The following is a 19,346-nucleotide window of genomic DNA, read 5'->3' on the forward strand; positions in this document are numbered from 1 at the left end:
CTGGCTCATCTACTGCTGGGGAATTGGACTATTTATCAGTCAATTCCTTAGGCAAAGAGGTGTATGATTTGGTGAATTTCTTAGTCTCCTGAATTTGTGCTCAGACGAGTGCCATTCATCCTGAATTAAATGGGGTAATTGTTCCTGTTCTGGGAAACAAACTAAACTGGATGTTTCCGCCTGATTTTGTGGGGTTTTTTGTTTTTTTTTATTTAAATGATTGATGCTTTCAACATCATGTAGGTTATCTGCCCTCCTCCAGATGCTCATTTTCATTTGCGGATGAAGCACCTTCACCCTCTGAATGAGATGAGGGGTGTTCAGGAGATGACTCCTCAGATTTCTAAGGGTTGGCTGGGTCACCCTTTTTCCTCCTCTGCCTGTTTGCACTTACCACTCTGTGTGTGGACAAATTTAGCTAGGGCTTTGCCCAAATTCTGCAATGGCCAGTAATGCCTGCAGGGAGGCCAGAGACTGGGAAGGCTGCACTGTCCAGAGAGAAGGGGGTGGTTTGGCTGTTGTCCCAGCCTGGTTCTGTGCACTGCCTTCCGGTACTGTTGGCACTAGGATTTCTGGACAACTTTTGTAAGCACTGGCTGTCTTCTGCCTCTGCTGACGATTGACACAGGCCAATATATAACCTGTATAGAGATTATATACATAAATAATTTATATAGTGCTTCAAGCTCCAAATTGTAAATTTTTTGAGGGTTTAACTTACCCAATGCATCGGGGGATCCAGGTGCTCACACCTTAAGCCTTCAGCTCAGGAAGGCACTGTGACAGAATATCAAATGATAAAGGTTGGCACAAACTGGATCACTCTCCACGATGTAGTTAAAAAATGTATTTATTTAGAACAACAACATCCCAAATGCCTTACGCGTTTCGTGCCTTTTGGGCACTTAATCATATGATTAAGTGGCCAAAAGGCATGAAACGCGTGCCTTTTTCTTTTGATAATATGTAACCTGTGCTGCAGAGCCGACTTCTCCTCCCCCCCCACCTGACTTGGAAAATAATGCCACAGGCTTACCTTCTGCCAGTTAGGGAGTAGGTGTGCCAAGTTTAACTTTAGGCAATGTCCCTTAAGAAGGGCCCATGCCACTTACCCCCACACAGGCCAGACCATCTGCATTGAGGTAGACAATGCAGGAACCGTCTGGATGATTGTTATAGCCAAAGCTAGAGAAATTACCCCGGAGTGCTGCGCCTCGTAGGGGGTAAACCGTGGCAAACCAGGTAGCCCTGTTTTGGGTATCACCCGGGTGTCTGCTAGTGCTAACCGTAGACTTTGTCTCTTGCATGTCCAGCCAGCATAGGAATGTATGGTGTGTGTGTGGGGGTAAGCCTGATGGCCATACCCACTTAAATTAATAGTCAAGTGTCCTGCCTCCGGAGGATCTTAACCCCATCGTTCCCTGTGTCCCCTTAAGACGACAGAGAAATATATTTACATTTATTATAGTATTATATTTTTTTCTCTCTACTGCATTAAATCTTTCATTTTTTCCAGATCTATATGGAGCTAGAACAGGGAAAAAATGTGGATTTCTGGAGAGATATGACTGTCATCACTGAGGATGAGATCTCCAAGTTGCGCAAGTTAGGAACTTCTGGAAAGGGACCAGGTTAGACAACATAGTAGAAATTTGTAGTGTTACTGTATAATAATGTAATGACTCAGATGCCAAAGAGTTATTCTGCACAATTTGTCAAATGTATGTGAAGAGCATTTAATCTAGGAAACTTTTTTTTTCCCCCAAAGCTGCTCTTATGTAACAGTATGAAAATATTTCTTCAGGAAACAAGGTTTCTCTAGGTCTGCTTGGGGGACACTGGGACAGTGGGGTATAGCTGGAACCACTAGGAGGCAGGACACAATAAAACAAAAATAGAAACTTGATCCCTCCTCCTCCTGCTATACCCCTCCTCTGTAGGCAGAGGCACCCAGTTTCATTGTGTCCTCAGGAGGTTAGGACCGTCTCCTGCATTCAGGAGTATTTTACTATTTATTTTGCTGACTATGAAGATTTTCATTCATCCAGGTCATGGTATATCTAGTATTGGTAAATCTAAAAACAACTGGACTTGCTGAGTAATCAATGAAGACGTTTCACTACTCATCCGAGCAGCTTCTTCAGTTCAACTGACTGGTGTGGGAAGTTCTCGGCATATAAACTCCTTCACTAATCCAATCACAATGGCACATTGTAACACTTCAAAGAGGTGACATCTGAAGAAATTCACAGAGGTGTAGATAGTTTGTGATAGGTTTATCCAATGTGTCATGCAACTCCTAGAAAGAGGTGTTACTTGTGAGAGTTGCATGAATTGATGTGTGAAGTGTTCTGAAACCGCCGGGGTACCGATGTTAGAACAGCATTGTATGTATCAGACAGGTGACGTCGAAGGCCCCCACCTCTGTTTAGGGATGGTTTCTCCACCTTGACATGAATCGCCTCTTTCATGCCTCGTTCAAACCAGCGGTCTTCTTTATCCAATATTTGGACCTTGCTATATTCAAAGGAGTGTCCCTTGTCTTTTAAGTGTAGTAAGACAGCTGAGTTTTGCCCTGTAGAGTTCACCCTCCTATGCTGAGCCATTTGCTTGGTGAGCAATTGGTTTGTCTCCCCAATGAATAGGTCTGTGCACTCCTCGCTACACTGGACTCCGTATACCACATTGCTTTGTTTTTCTTTAGGGGTTGGATCCTTTGGGTGTACCAGTTTTTGTCTCAGTGTGTTGCTAGGTTTGAAAAACACAGGGACGTGGTTTTTGTTAAAAATCCTCCTGAGTTTCTCAGACACTCCAGCTACATATGGGATGACTATGTTTCGCCTACTATGTTTCTCCGGGCGGTTATTTCTATTGGTGTTCCTGTTGGGCTTGGTTGCTGCTGTTCTGACAAAGGCCCAGTCTGGGTAGCCACACACTTTCAAAGCTCCTCTAAGATGTTTTTGCTCTTTGTCTTTGGACTCTGTATCAGTTGCCACAACTTCCGCCCTGTGGTGCAGAGTTCTAATGACACCCAGTTTGTGTTCCAGAGGATGGTGGGAATCAAACAGATATTGATCCGTATGAGTGGGTTTCCTGTATACTTCCGTCTTCAAGTTACCCCCCTCTTGGATGCATATCAAACAGTCCAAAAAGGCAAGTTTGTTCTCGTGGACATCTTCCCTTGTGAACTTGATGTTATTGTCCACTGAGTTAATGTGTTCTGTAAAGGCCGCCACTTCATTGGATCTGATTTTAACCCAAGTTTCATCCACATACCTGAACCAATGACTTGGTGTAGTTCCCTGGAAAGTAAGTAAGGCCCTCCTTTCCACTTCCTCCATGTACAGGTTTGCTACAATAGGAGAGACTGGAGAACCCATTGCACAGCCATGTTTCTGTCTATAAAAAAGGTTCTTGAACGAGGCGTGAAAGAGGCGATTCATGTCAAGGTGGAGAAACCATCCCTAAACAGAGGCGGGGGCCTTCGACACCACCTGTCTGCTACATACAATGCTGTTCTAACATCTGTACCCCGGCGGTTTCAGAACACTTCACACGTCCATTCATGCAACTCTCACAAGTAACACCTCTTTCTAGGAGTTGCATGACACGTTGGATAATCCTATCACAGTAACTACACAGAATCTACACCTCTGTGAATTTCTTCAGATGTCACCTCTTTGAAGAGTTACAATGTGCCATTGTGATTGGATTAGTGAAAAAGTTTATATGACGAGAACTTCCCACACAGGTCATTGGAACTGCAGAAGCTGCTCGGATGAGTAGTGAAACGTCTTCATTGATTACTCAGCAATCCAGTTGTTTTTAGACTTTTTTTTTAATTTTTTTAGATTTACCTATACTAGATATTTGTTTTGCTCTTTTATTTTTATTTCATTACTATTCCTTCATGGAGCTGGACAGCTACACTGAGTAGTCTGATCCATTACTTCAGGATGTCACCGGGGTCTCTTGTGCTCTGCACTGACCATCCAGCATTGATTCCCTCCCTCTGACGTCCAGAGAGAGGATGCGCTGGCCGGGACACAGGGCTGAGGTATAGCCAGGTTCATCCTGTGGATGATTCCTCCTTATATGCCCCAAGGATCCCTACACTATAGTCTGGGAACTCCTGCTGTGGCTCATTTAAGGTAAGCATATATCCTTAATAGCAGCCTATTCACTCTCTGAGCACCCTCCCCCTCTTCACAAACCATCTGCCTTACACAGCAGTATAGGAGACTTTGTTGCAACCTGCAGGTCACTAGTTCAGACCCAGGCAGTATGTTAAAGGGGAAGGAAACCTCGTCGGCGCTAACCCCCCTCCCCCCTCCCTCCTCCCCCCTGGCCTACCCCTCCCGCTGGGCAAATGCCCCTAACTTGTTACTTACCCTTTTGCGCAGGTCCAGTCCAGGGAGTTCACAGGCGACATCTTCTTCCACGCGATCTTCTTCCTCCTTTGACCGGCGTTTTGGCGCATGCGCAGTAGGATCGTTTCGCCGGTACGGATCTACTGCGCATGCGCCAAAAGTCACGCGCATGCGCAGTAGATCGTACCGGCGAAACGATCCTACTGCGCATGCGCCGGTCAAAGGAGGAAGAAGATCGCGTGGAAGAAGATGTCGCCTGTGAACTCCCTGGACTGGACCTGCGCAGAAGGGTAAGTAACAAGTTAGGGGCATTTGCCCAGCGGGAGGGGTAGGCCAGGGGGGAGGAGGGAGGGGGGTTAGCGCCAACGAGGTTTCCTTCCCCTTTAATCAGCCTCCACCAAACACACAGGCAATGGGAATGGCACTTGTGTTTCCTACTGTCCTCACTGTCAGCAGCGCAAGAGAGTTATTGTGGGCTTAGCACCGGTTGTGCGCCACTATTTTACGAGAGACTTCACCGAGGCTGTCTATCACTCTACCTTGGGAGGCAACGGCTGTGGCAGATTTTGCACTTACTGTACGTGCACCCTGTGCGCAACCCAAAAAGTGTGCGCCAATGCCTTAGGCGCCATTTTTCGAAGGCGTGCGTCTGCACCATAAGTCACTGCTAGGGGAGGGGCCAATCTTGGTACTCTCCTTTGAGTACCCAGGCAGCTACTTCCCATTGATTCTGGAGGAGGTTCCATTACTAGCAGACTCACCACGCTGGGGAGAATTCTTCCCCAGCTTCTCTGCAGAGCAGCCCCCCCCCTGATTTTTCTAAGAACACAACAGCGCAGTACTTCTGACACAGTGGTTTTTTTTTTTGTAGCTATTGCCACAGGGCAGCAGGCTTTGTAATTACTGCTTTATCAGGCTTTACTCTCCTCCAAGGCTTTGCTCCCAGCAGTACCCTGGGGAGGCATTTTCTAAGGCATCTAAACTTGACACTGGCATTCCTAAATTGGCTCTCTCCCTTGATAAACTGCTAGCATGGCTAGATAAGCCTCGACCTAAGCCTCCAAAATGTAGAGCCCCCTCTCCTTCCGAGGATGAGTGTGAGGCGGAGTCCATCACTACTTCATCCCTGCCGCCTGACTCTGAGGAGGATCCGGCTCTGTCTGATGGTGAACTATCTGACAGTTCCGACCAAGAGGAAGAGGAATCCCCCCAAACTCTCCTCCGAGGCCATTGATTCCCTCATTTCATTATTAGAGACCCTTCACTTAAAGGAGCCTGAACCTAGTTACAGTACCTCCTTGTTTAAGCGCCGCTGCAGGTCCTCACATTCCTTTCCCTCTCGTGCTCAACTCAAGCAAATTATCCAACAGGAATGGTTTCCAGGCTAACTGCCGTTTTCACAAACTATATCCTTTTCCACAGGATCTAACGGAAAAGTGGACCTCCCCACCTTCAGTGGACGTGCCTGTCTCTCGACTATCTAAGGACACTGCCTTACCAGTTCCTGATGCAGCCTCCTTCAAGGACTCCATGGCAAGAAGCTTGAGGGCATTCTAAGTTCCCCCTTCTCTGCTTCACGTACCTCCCTCTGGCCGGTTCTAGACTTGGCTTGGGTAAGTAGAGCCATCCAAACTTGGTCGGACGCCTTATGCCGAGCGATTGCCACAGGGGTCCCCTGTGAAGAACTCGCTCATTTGGCCTCACAAATCAAGGAGGCTAATGACCTATGTTAAGCCTCCCTCGATGCGCTACAGGTGATTAGCAGAACGTCAGTTGACTTGTCGGTATCGGTTCGCAGATCTCTCTGGATGAAACTGTGTACCGCAGACTTGTCTTCAAAAAAGTCTCTCATGACACTCCACCACCTGCAGAGGACGCTTCAGTGGAAGGTCCAGGCCATCCTGGTAGTCCCAAGCTGCCCAGCAAGCCCACGTCTGCATTACTCGCCCCTTCTTCCCTCCAGCGACTTAGCCGTAGGGGGTAGACTTTGCAGGTTTGCCGACTCCTGGAAGAATCTGACTCAAGATGCCTGGGTACACAAGGTCGTGAGTCAGGGCTACCACCTAGAATTCACTTCTCTCCCGCCGGTTCTTCGTGTCCAGATATCCTCAGGGGCATCAAAAGGCTCAGGCGCTGCACGACGAGATTGGCAAGCTTATCCGTTCAGAGGTCATCATCCATGTTCCGACTGAGGAGAGATTCGGAGTCTATTACTCAAACTTGTTTGTAGTTCCCAAGAAGGATGGATCTGTTCGGCCAATCCTGGACCTCAAGAATCTACATACTTTCATATGATTGCGAAAGTTCAAGTTGGAATCCCTCAGGTCTGTCATCGCGGCCACTTCCTGGTTACTCTGGACACAAAGGACGCCTACCTTCATGTCCCAATTTTCTGTCCCCATCAGAGATTCTTGCGATTTGCCTTCCAAAATCGGCACTTCCAACTCACGGCCCTTCCCCTTGGCCTGACTTCGGCCCTTTCGTGTCTTTACCAAGATCATGTCGATGGCCACTGCTCTAATCGGCACCAGGGGGATCTCCATAACTCCTTATCTGGATGATCTGATCAAGGCACCTTCCTTCGCAGTGGCCCAGCAGGCGTTGCACTTCACCATGGTTCGGTTACAGGAGTTAGGTTGGTTCATCAACCTGGACAAGTCCTCGTTAACCCTGAGCCAATCCATGGTCTTCCTCTGGATGCAGTTCAACACCCAGACACAAACTGTCCCAGTGACAAGATCCAGCATCTACGGACCCTCGTGGCGACTGCTCACAACAGATGCAAGCCTCTCCGGTTGGGGAGCAGTGCATCAGTATATGAGCAGTGCAGAGGGTCGGTCAGCGCAGGGTCTCTGGTCTCTATCGGAACGATGTCTTCACATCAACCTTCTTGAGATACGGGCAATCCGACTCGCCTGTCAGCCATCTTCATTCCAGGTCTCTTAAACTGGGAAGCAGATTATCTCAGCAGACAATCCCTCGATCCCTGCGAGTGGCCTCTAAAGGACAACATCTTCCACAAGATCACTCAAAGATGGGGGACGCCAGAGGTCGATCACTTCAAAATTGTAAAGTTCCTCTCTTCTTGCAAGGTCCAGGGACCCTTTGGCGGCAGACGCCCTCCCCTCTCCCTGGGGCTTCCATCTTGCGTTCGTTCCAAGAACGATCAAGAAGCTTCAGAGAGAACACACTACTCTCATCCTCATAGCTCCAACATGGCCCTGTCGATCTTGGATCTAGTACATCTCTCAGTAGAGGAACCTTGGCCTCTCATCCTGGACCTTCTCTCTCAGGGTATAATCCTTCACCCCTGTCCTGCCAACCTGAATTTGATGGCGTGGCTACTGAAACTGCGATCCTGAGACGGAAGGGGTTCTCTGATGCTGTCATTCTACCATGCGTGTAGCCCGCAAACCGGTCTCCGCCAAGACGTACCATCGGGTCTGGTCCACTTACCATTGGTGGTGCCAACGTAATGGTTTCAATTCACTGAAGTTTTCCACTCCACACCTTCTGGTCTTTATACAGGAGGGACTGTCCCTAGACATGTCCCTCGGATCGCTGAAATCTCAGTTTTCGGCACTTCCATCCTGTTCCAAAGACGTCTAACCTTGCTCCCCGATGTTAAGATTTTTCTTCAGGGAATGGCCCACATAAAGCCCCCCGGTACTTTCACAGGTGCCCAATTGGGATTTAACTCTAGTCCTACGTGCCCTGCAACACGCACCCTTTGAGCCCATGGATTCTATTCCACTTCAGTGGCTCACATGGAAAACTGTTATTTTCTGCTAGCTATTGCCTCAGCACGGAGAGTATCTGAGATCTCTGCCCTCTCCTTGTAGGTCTCCTCTGTTGACCTTCCACGACGACAGGGCAGTACTTCATACTTCTCCCTCTTTCTTCCCAAGGTGATTTCCACTTTCCACCTCAACCAGGAAATTACGATTCCAACCTTCTGCCCATCCCTTTCCAATGCGAAGGAAGTGGCACTGCAGACCCTCGACCCCGTTAGGGCCCTGCACCAGGTCGAAGACATCTGTCAATCGGACTCCTTGTTCATCCTTCCCTCAGGCCCTCTCCGAGGCACACCAACTACTAAGACCACCATATCCCGCTGGATAAAACAGGCCATCCAGAGATCCTATTCATCACAGGGTCAGGTTCCCCCAGACTCAATCAATGTGTCCAGGGCTTTTCGAAACCAAGCCTCAGCGGAGCAAGGCTGCAACGTGGACTTCAATCCATACTTTTGCCAAATTTTACCAGTTTGGCACCTTGTAGCATCTGACACCCGCTACGGCAGGAAGGTACTTCAGGCTGCAGTGGCTGGTTCCACGTAGGCCTCTACTTCCCGCCCTTCATTAAGGGGACAACTTTGGTACGTCCCCACTGTCCCTGTGTCCCCTAAGCAGACCTAGAGAAAAGGAGATTTTGTGTACTCACCGTTAAATCTCTTTCTTTTCAGTCGCTTGGGGGACACAGGGCTTCCCTCAACCAAGTCTGAAGCCTTCTCTTGGCTTCAGACTTGGTTGACTCAACCATCTGTTCTTCTTGTAATTAGTTATCAGTTTTTCTGTTGATTATTAATAACCTCCTGTTTCTCCTTTGGTACGATCTGTGTGTCTCTGCCTACAGCGGAGGGGTATAGCAGGAGGACGAAGGATCAAGTTTCTATTTTTTTATTGTGTCCTGCCTCCTAGTGGTTCCAGCTATACCCACTGTCCCTGTGTCCCCCAAGCGACTGAAGAGAGAGAAATTTAACGGTGAGTACACAAAATCTCCTTTTTATATGCTTCACAGCTGGCAACAAAACAGAAATAGTAACCTGATTTTTGTCAATACTACTGCTTTAAGGCAGGTTATTGACATTGATCTGCAGTCACGAAACACTCTTGTGCTGCTGCTCACCTAATGAATGATCTGCAGAGATGGTGGGGTAAGAATAAGGAAAAGTGAATTCACGCTTTTCAGCTGCTGCTAAGGTATAACTTCCAGTGTTCTTGTTAAATGTCCAATTTACATGTATGACTAGTGCTTGTTGAGAGCCACTGCATTATTATATTAAGTAGTTTATTTTAATGTAAAGATTCAGGCAAGTAATTTGTCCCCTCAGTCCTTTGCATTGGAGGGTCATAATTAATCTAGTATTGACACTGCGTTATAGTCTTAGTCATATGAAAAAGTTTGGGAACTCCTCTCAGCCTGAATAATAATTTACAAACAAAAAAAGATAACAGTGGTATTTCATTTCCCAGGAACATCTTGAGTACTGGTGAACAAAGATTTTTAGTGAAGCAGTATTCAATTGTATGAAATTAAATCAAATGTGAAAAACTGGCTGTGCAAAATCTGGGTACCCTTGTAATTTTGCTAATTTGAATGCATGTAACTGCTCAATATTGATTACTGGCAACACCAAATTGTTTGGATTAGCTCATTAAGCCTTGAAATTCATAGGCAGGTGTGTCCAATCATCAGAAAAGGTATTTAAGGTGGCCAATTGCAAGTTGTGCTTCTGTTTGACTCTCCTCTGAAGAGTGACTGCATGGGATCCTCAAAGTAACTCTCAAAAGATCTGAAAACAAAGAGATTGTTCAGTATCATGGTTTAGGGGAAGGCTACAAAAAGCTATCTCAGAGGTTTAAACTGTCCGTTTCAACTGTAAGGAATGTAATCCGGAAATTAAAGGCCAAGAAAAACACAGAGCGGCATATGTGGAGGATTGTATGAATGGTTAGAGACAACCCAAAGATCATCTCCAAAGACCTGCAAGTACATCTTGCTGCAGATGGTGTATCTGTACATAGTTCTACAATTCAGCACAATTTGCACAAAGAACATCTGTATGGCAGGGTGATGAGAAAGAAGCCCTTTTTGCACTCACGCCACAAACTGTGGCTTGTATGCAATAGCTCATTTAGACAAGCTACAGTCATTTTGGAACAAAGTGCTTTGGGCTAATGAGACAAAAATTTAGTTATTTGGTCATAACAAAAAGAGCTTTGCATGGCAGCAGAACAACGCAGTCCAAGAAAAACACCTGCTACCTTCTGTCAAATTTGGTGGAGGTTCCATCATGCTATGGGGTTGTGTGGCTAGTTCAGGGACTGGGGCCCTTGTTAAAGTCTAGGGTCGGATGAAATAAACCCAATATCAACAAATTATTAAGGGTAATGTTAAAGCATCAGTCACAAAGTTAAAGTTACGCAGGGGTTGTATTTCCAAATAGACAATAACCCTAAACACACTTCAAATCTACAGAGGCATTTATGTAGAGGGGAGAAGTACAATATTCTGCAATGGCCGTCACAGTCCCCCCGGCTTGAATATCATTGGAAATCTATGGGATGATTTGGAGCAGGCTGTCCATGCTTGGCAGCCATCAAATTTAACTGTACTGGAGAGATTTTGTATGGACGAATGGTCAAAAATACCGCCATCCAGACACTCATCAAAGGCTATAAGAGGCGTCTAGAGTTTGTTACATTTGTTACACATGCAAAAGGAGGCTCAACTAAGTATTGATGTACCTCTGTTGGGGTGCCCATATATATGCACCTGTCTAATTTTATGATGCATATTTTCCATTTATTTCAATAAATGTTGTCACTGCTGAAATACTACTGTTTCCATTAGTCATATTATATATTAAAAGAAATTTGCTACTGAAAGCTCAGCCAATGATAAAGAAAACTCCAAAGAATTAAGAGGGGTTCCCAAACTTTTACACAGACACACACACACTCACACACTCACACACACACTCTCACACTCACACTATTTTCTTGCCTCCACTGTAAGCGTATCCTCGTTCACAAAGGAAGAAAATTCATACAGAATGCTTAGGCTAATAACGCTTGGATAACGCGAATAAAGTCTATTACAAGCAGCACATGTAGCTTTTAAGTGGTCCGTGTAATGACATGTGTATGGGACTTTCTTTGGTTTGCCAGATACCGTAATAAATGACAACTAATTCTTTGCACAGGGGAAAGAAGAGAAGGGGTGAATGCCTCTGTCAGTACAGATGTACAGACTGTATTTAAAGGAAAGACTTACAACCAGCTGCAAGTTATTTCCCAAGGGATTGAGAGCAGGATTAGGACTGGAGGTCCCAATCTTGACATAGGATATTGGGAGAGTCTTTTGCAGCAGCTTCGGGCATACATGGCAAGAGCCAGGTAAAATGAAATAAAATTACAGTTTGAATTAACAAATGAACTAGGGTGGTACTTAAATACTTAACTTGGACGTTTTCCTCATACTGACAGTGAAGTTAACGCAGAGGGCTTAGAGGACCATGAAAACATATGATCTAAATGTTAATTTAGACATTTCACTTTTAAAATTGTTTAAAGCTTTCACAGTCATGACCATGATTCTTGTAGACCCAGCATGTTTCGCTTCGATTGTCAACTGACAGTCCAGTCTCATCATCCCTATGACCCAATTTTCCTGGGATAACAATTTTTTTTCCCAGAAAACAAGATTTATTTTGCAACCCCTTGTGTCTTATTGTTCACACATATAATGCCGTGAGAGTAAGCCCTGCAATCAATTAGGTTCATAAAATGTCCTCACACAAATACAGTATGTAAGCTAAACTGTATCGGAGTTGTGTAATGACTATAAAACATATCATAATACTTAACTGAATGCATTAACCTATATCTTCTTTTTTTTTTTTTGCATTTCCATAAATTCGTTAAGGTAAAAGGGACATCTATTTCTTTATCTGTATGTATATGGGGTGGGGGTCACCTGAAGCTTCTGATGAAAATTTCCTCTTCAAATAATCATTCCAATTTGCCATATCTGTGACAGTTACCACAATGATTTACAATATATTGTATTTTTTAAAAAATGGTGCAACCCATTTAAATCTGGAGCCATTAAGATCCTTTTTTAATACATTGGTAACATTATAATTATTACAATTTTATTTGAGCATTATCACTTTAGAAAAAACTGGTAAAATGCTTTTCGCTTATTGTAGACTTCGTGAGCGTCACCAAGATGTCTTGCGCCAAAAACTTTTCAAACTGAAGCAGGAGCAAGGTGTGGAAAGTGAGCCTCTGTTTCCCATCATAAAGCAGGAGCCTGAATCGCCAAGTAACAGGTATTGTAGAAATGTAGTCTTTTTTTATTTGCTTTAGTGTTAGTTCCTTGCTGTCTAATTTATTATGAATTCTTGTATTTTGATATTTTCTTTAAATTCACAAGTAAAGTGACATTCATTACCAGCCTTCTGGATTCAACTAAACAGTGTAATGTTTCCACAAATGTTGCCTGACGCACTTGCAACCAGATGTATTTTTCTTTAAAATGTGGCCGTAGATGCAGCTTACCTGCTGAAAAACCCAGAAACTACAGATCGTATCTTTGTTCAGCTCTTGATGTTGTAGTTTCATTTGCTTAAGTAAAAGGTATTATAGGTCAGAGCAAGACCAAAAGATACAGGCACTTGAGATTGTCCAAAGCCCACTCATTGTTACTGCTTGCTGCCAAATCCCCTTCTGTCCACTGATGTTTGCTGCTTCTTGTGCAAGTTACCAAATCCCATTGCTCTGGGCAGAGAAGTGGAGGTGGGAACTGTGGAAAATTCTCCTCATCCCCCTTCAAGTTGCGCTTTAGTCAGATTTTACTGCCCTTTTTACCTTGGGATGGCCAGTTGATAAGTGACTTTTAAAAATACTTTTAAAAATAATTAAAGGTGCAAGCAGAAACAGTGGATCTCTGGAGCAGGGTAAAATCTGCAAGAAGAAAACATTTTTATAATAGCAGGAAAGGCACTGTGAAAGGCATATTGTTATAAACACATTTTGTAATAGTGATAGTTCTTTGTCTTCATGCAGGAGATGGTGGGACATATTTATCAAGGGTTGAATTTTGAATTCATATGAGGTTTTTTTGTATGAATTCGATTTTACTCATTATTCGATTTACTTATTAAAAAAATAGAATATGGAAAACTCAGACGAATTTCACCGACCCGAAAACCCGAATTTGATTCGAATTCGACCAAATCTCGATTCTAGATTTTTTCTCCAAAAAAAAAAAAAACTTTCAGGAAGGCTGCAAACATCTTCAAATTGGTCGCTGGACCTCTCCCATTGACTTATACAGGAATTCAGCAGGTTTTAGGTGGTGAATAGTTAAATTCGAATTCTTAAAGGGCCAGACTTTGAAAAATCGAATTTGAATTTTTTTTTTTAAAAAAAAAACTTGAATCGAGTTTGGATAATTCCCTAGTAAAATTTTGACAGTTTTGACCATACAAAAAAAATGAAAAATTTTCAATTCGACCCTTAATAAATCTGCCCCTTAGTGCGTGAGGGTGATTCCCTTTGCCTAGAAGATGTAGTCAAGCTCATTTTTTCAAAATAAAAAAAATCCCTGACACAAATCCTACCTCTCTGGAGTATTTTTGTGCCAGAGGCATACATAACCTACCAATATTAGACCTATATAGTATAATAGTAATACTCTTTTTTTTTTTTTTTTTTTTTTTTTTTTTCTGCATGAAGAGAGACATATTGGGAGGACGGGATAACAAAGAGTATCGTGATTGCATTAAACAAAGGATACAGAATTTTTTTCTTCTGTTATTGAAAGGTTCTCAAATACAGTAAATAATTGTTATTATCTTGGTATATTTTGTATATATGTTTAGTTGAACAAAATTAAACCTCCATCAACCTACATTGTTGTGTCTTTCTTGCCTAGAATTGCATTGTTAGAAACACTGGGAGTTGTGTCTGAATATGGTATATTTGTGCCTATGCGGGGTGTGTGGCGTCGTTAGGTTGGGGTGTTTTGGGAAAAGTCATCAACCCTCTTCCTCTAGATCCAGCCATGGTCCCCAAATCTTTTCAAGTTTTTGTGGGCAGCCTTGTCTCATGTATGTTAGTTTGTATAGTGGTACAGCCTTGTGGATGACCCACAGTGTCTGTGTTGGGCCCTCAGAAGTGTTCCATTTCCATGCAATTATTTTTTTGGCATTCATACAGAGCAGGGATAGGTTTTGAACTGGGGGACAGCTCTTCAACTTGATTAAGCAGGAGTACAATCGGGTCCAGAGGAATAGGAATTGGTATGTCTAGTCTGCCTCTGATCTGTTGTCTGACCAGAGACCAGAATCTATGGGCGAAAGGACATGTCCATATCATGTGGATGTAGGTTGCTGGTCCCCCTTGGCATCTAGGGCATTTCTTGCATTTAGTTTGTGTAGGCGGCTTGGGGTATGGTAGGTTCTGTGTAGAAATTTTAGTTGAGTCAGTTTGTCCCTGGAACATATTAGTCCCTGAACTGCGGTTTCCTGTAACTCTTGCCAAACCTCCCCTGTGATGCCCGGGATGTCAATTTGCCATTTGTTGTGGAGCTTGCTCAGCTTGGCGCCACCCATCATTATCAAGCAGTTATAGTATAAAATAGGGATTTCTTTAAACCAGGGTAATGTATCCAGGTCTCGAGCTTCAGGGGGTCCAAATTAATGGTTTGGCTACCAAACTGGGAGTTCATGGCGTGTCAAAGCTGCAGATATCTGAACAGCATGTTGTTAGGGAGGGAGAATTTGTTTGAGTTCAGGGAAGTCCATTAATTTGCCCTCCTATGTTCGACATATATTTCAGAGTTGGGGGTCCAGAATTCCAGCCAGGTGCGGGAGTTTGGGTTGCACCATAACGTGAGTGTCGTGAACAGTATGGCAATGCCCAGGGAAAAAGGTTTTGAGCAAATTTCCAGGGCTGCACTGTAGCTTTTATGAGGGGAGTGCCTTTCTTGTGTATCTAATGCCTCTGTAAAGCAGATTTTTGAGCTCCTCATAAGAGCCGATGATTTGGGGTTGTAGCTGCGTGGGGCTCCAGGAGTGCTGCCCATCTCCAGGCATTTACTCATTGTGCAGCCACCTTGGTCTGAAGTTGTTAATCAGAGGGAAATTCTAGGGTGCTCTTTGTTCAAGAGTCAGTGTGAGAAACCATATCTCCTTAAAGATCTTGTCTGAAGCTTGTCTGAAAACACAAGTTAGTTTTGGGAGCATGATCATTTTGAACAGATTTATTCTACCTATTTTGTTTCAAATAGTGAGATAATGTGAGTTATTGAGGTCTGCATGCATCCAGATTCCCAGGTATTTGGCCATGGGTCTGGGCCGGCATCCCTTGTGTCGTTGTATCTATCGGGAAGAGCACTGACTTGGACCAATTCACCTGTAGACCTGAGTATTTTGTGTGCGTGTCTATTTTGTTGAGGGCTGCTGTAGGTTACAGAATTTTTAATAGATTTAGAATTGTTATTTTATTTCCATGAGCTGGAGCTTGTACTACGTTTAAATAGTTCCTACATGTCAATCTGTGCTTTATAGGCTTCAGTGTGCAACAATCCATTTTCTTTTCCTTTGTAGTAGCATTGTATTCTGATAATTATTTATCCTTGTGCCAACACGTAAACTATGTAATTGTCAGCCAGTTATAATTGAGGTGATTTGGTCACTGTGTGTGTGTAAGCAAGCCCAGCAGGGAAACCTTTGTGAGTGTAACCATTATAGCAGAAAAACATTTCAAAATGATCATACATATTTTAGTGTACCCTTTCAAATGATCTAATAATTCTGTAATTCTAATATTTGAACTAACTTTGAAAGGTGAATAACCTATTCACATGATGCAATGCTTCTCATTTTGTATTACTATTTATTACCCAGGGAAAATGAGGAGGAGCCTGTATCAGGTCAGCCTACATCTACTAATGCAGTACCAGAGAAGTCTGAAAATGCTGTAGAGGGAGAAGTAAAGAATGAAGGAGAAGGTGGGGAATCTGTGCTGATGGAGGAAGACCTTATCCAGCAGAGTCTAAATGATTATGATGCTGGCAGATACAGTCCAAAGCTTCTTACCGTTCAAGAACTACCTTTTGATGCTCATGTAGTAGACTTTGAAGAAGACCAACAGAGAACAGTGCTCTGCAGACAGCAACTCCAAGTCACAGGTATGTTTATAATCACCATCTTGGAGTCAGAAATTAATTTCAGTCCTCCCTGAGGCAACTAGAGATGGCTTCAGATGGAGATGAACTTGATGGACCAGTGTTTTTTCAACTAATTAATATTTGCTTTTAGTATGTTATTGGGACTTTAGGTCTGACACTATCATTGTGGGTATGCCTGACCCCAAAGGGCCTGCCCCAACTGATATCTGGCTAATTTGGAAATACCGTCAGGCAAGAGCACATCCGCATTTTCCAGTCTCCATGGGCCCCTAATGGGTGATCATATTGTTTGCCATAGGTTAGCTGCAAGCCTAGTATGAAGCCTGTTAGCTCCAACCAGAGGTGTCTGGTGAAGAATACCTCAATGTTTGCTATTTGCAAAAGTGCAATGGGCCACATCTTGTCCGTTACACTGCTTATTGTCTTTGTTTTCAGTGAGAGTAGTGGTGGCAAATCGTGTGAACAGTTTTAAACTTAAAAAAGTAATGTGTATATCTTTTCACGACAGCCATGATCCAAAAAAAAAAAAAGAGATGAGAATGTCAACTGTTTAATTCCACTACTGTTCCTGACTTACACATTGAGGTCCCTTTTTTTAATTTTTTTTTTATTCTGGAAAATTCACCAAAACTAGTGGATTTTCTAGCTCCTTGCAAGTGTCAATAATTGCTAACTTGATCTAGAGGGGTTGAGTCAACATTTTATTGTCAGTATCTATAGCCACCTTAAGTCTGCCTCCTATCATTCTAACTCATTGTGTCCCATTAGAATGCTCAATTATTTCATACAGCTATAACTTAAACTGGAAATGACTCTTTATTTTTGTAGGAGATGCAAGTGAGAGCCCAGAAGACATTTTCATACGAAAGGCAAAGGAAGGGATGGATGGAGATGAAGCTCAATTTAGTGTGGAGATTCCAGTCAACAGCAAAGCATACCTTTGGGCTGACAAGTACAGACCCCGAAAACCACGGTTCTTCAACAGAGTTCATACTGGATTTGAATGGAACAAATACAATCAGACCCATTATGATTTTGATAACCCTCCTCCTAAAATTGTGCAGGGCTATAAATTCAACATTTTCTATCCTGACTTGATTAACAAGAGATCTACTCCAGAATATTTTCTTGAAGCCTGCCAGGACAACAAAGAATTTGCCATCCTGCGCTTCCATGCTGGCCCTCCATATGAAGACATAGCTTTCAAGATTGTTAGCAGAGAGTGGGAGTATTCTCACCGTCATGGTTTCCGTTGCCAATTTTCAAATGGGATCTTCCAGCTGTGGTTCCACTTCAAGAGATATCGTTATAGAAGATGAACTGCCATATACTGCAATGTGAACATTTGCTTGCTTTTATCTTTTTTTTTCATCTCGGAATAATGGAAGAACTTCAAATGTACTGGGAACCAGATGTCTTTAAGTAATATGCTTTCAGTAGAACTATTGCCATCTGTTTTGTGTCTAACCTTCCCATCAGTAAAACTGGAATAGCATTCTTTCTGGGGATATTTTGTACAAATAAACATGAAATTGAAATACCAAAGTGCTTTTATATTTTTTTGAGGTTCTTTATAGCAAGAGTGTGATTATTAGATACAAAGGAAGGATAACACATATGGTGTGGGAGCATAATAGATCTATGATTGTGTTTGACCAGTAAAGTCGCTAAGTATTGACCTATTATCTGTCCATAAAACAGTGTTGATCTGGGAGAAAACACTGATCAGAATTAGAAAAGAATTAGGCAGCAGTTTTTGGCCATTATGAGAAATCAAGACCTAGGAAAAAGACAGAAATGTGAGGTTATCGGGGCACTTAAAAAAAAAAAAAATCAGAAGGTGGTCAGTCCTGAACAATTATTGAGATATGGCTGGGCAATGTAGCTCTCTGCTAGCATCCCAGATAAGCTTAACCAAAGAGGATCAGAGTATAGCTCAAAGCTTCACAAATAACTGCCCCTCATTCAAATACCAACATTCCCCTGCCCCCTGGGACATCTAATCCCAAGTGAGGGAGAAATTACCTCCAATGCTATGGAGGAAGGTGAATATATGATTAACACAATGTAATGATTCTGCCGCACACCTGTACTTTACTTTAACTGCAATGGTTGTGCTGGTCATCCATAGACCCGCCCGGGTCCCCTAGCAACAGCGATAAATTGTAGACAGATCCACACACACTGAATTAAATGCAGTCGGGGCAGATGCCCCTTTTATTATGCCACCAGTAGTTAAACGTTTTGGGGGCAGTAGTTAAACGTTTTGGGGGGGGGGAAACCCTCCCTTCATCAAGATCATCCTGAAGAAGGGATGGTCCCCTCCCCCCCCTGAAACGTTGAACTACTGGTGGCATAATAAAAGGGGCGTCTTCCCCGACTGCAATTAACTGAGTGTGTGTGGATCTGTCTACAATTTATCGAATATTTGATTAAACCATCCTCAGACTCAATTGACCTGTCAATTACCACAGTACTGGAATACTTAAAGGAAACCTATACCCCCAGAACCTACAGATAGTTTGAGTTGTTTCATGCTATATATTTTTATAGACACTTACGTGGTTATGGGGTCTAGTTTTTCTTTAAGGTAAACGAGACCCCTATAGAGTTCAAGCAACACAAATCTCGATTGGTGGTTACCTCACACAATTAGACAGCCTCCAGGTGAATCAAGCTTCGTTCTTCTATGACTCCATGGACAAAAAAAAAGGATTTCTCAAAGGTGGCCGATCGTCGGATTTGCAGGTAGAAACAATAGATTTCTACCTCTGATGATTCAATATTAACCTTTTGCCAATGTTCGGGCACCCGATCGACAAGACAATAGCCAAGGTTTTTGCCTATATCGGTCTCCCACCATAGACGCACCAAATATCCTAATCTTATGTATTTTTTGCTCTGTTTTTATAAACTGGCATTTGTGCTATGGTAGAGGCTTCCAGGCTCTGTGTGCATGTGCAGAAAAATGTTTTCCTCATTGAATTAGCT

At 43.4% G+C, this 19,346-nt stretch overlaps 1 protein-coding gene across 1 annotated transcript in view; it reads left to right on the top strand.

Moving 5' to 3' along the window:
• The window catches only part of cactin.L (cactin, spliceosome C complex subunit L homeolog), a 30,229-nt gene extending 12,329 nt beyond the window's left edge, over positions 1–17,900 (top strand). Inside the window, exons 6-10 of the mRNA XM_018254045.2 lie at positions 1,517–1,631; positions 11,359–11,551; positions 12,367–12,489; positions 16,072–16,355; positions 17,184–17,900. Of these exons, the coding sequence (XP_018109534.1) occupies positions 1,517–1,631; positions 11,359–11,551; positions 12,367–12,489; positions 16,072–16,355; positions 17,184–17,674 (1,206 nt within the window). The 3' untranslated portion in view covers positions 17,675–17,900. The remainder of the gene's footprint in view (positions 1–1,516; positions 1,632–11,358; positions 11,552–12,366; positions 12,490–16,071; positions 16,356–17,183) is intronic.
• Positions 17,901–19,346: the final 1,446 nt, after the last annotated feature.

The sequence above is a fragment of the Xenopus laevis genome, chromosome 1L (assembly GCF_017654675.1).
Source record: "Xenopus laevis strain J_2021 chromosome 1L, Xenopus_laevis_v10.1, whole genome shotgun sequence".
Taxonomy (NCBI): Eukaryota; Metazoa; Chordata; class Amphibia; order Anura; family Pipidae; genus Xenopus; species Xenopus laevis.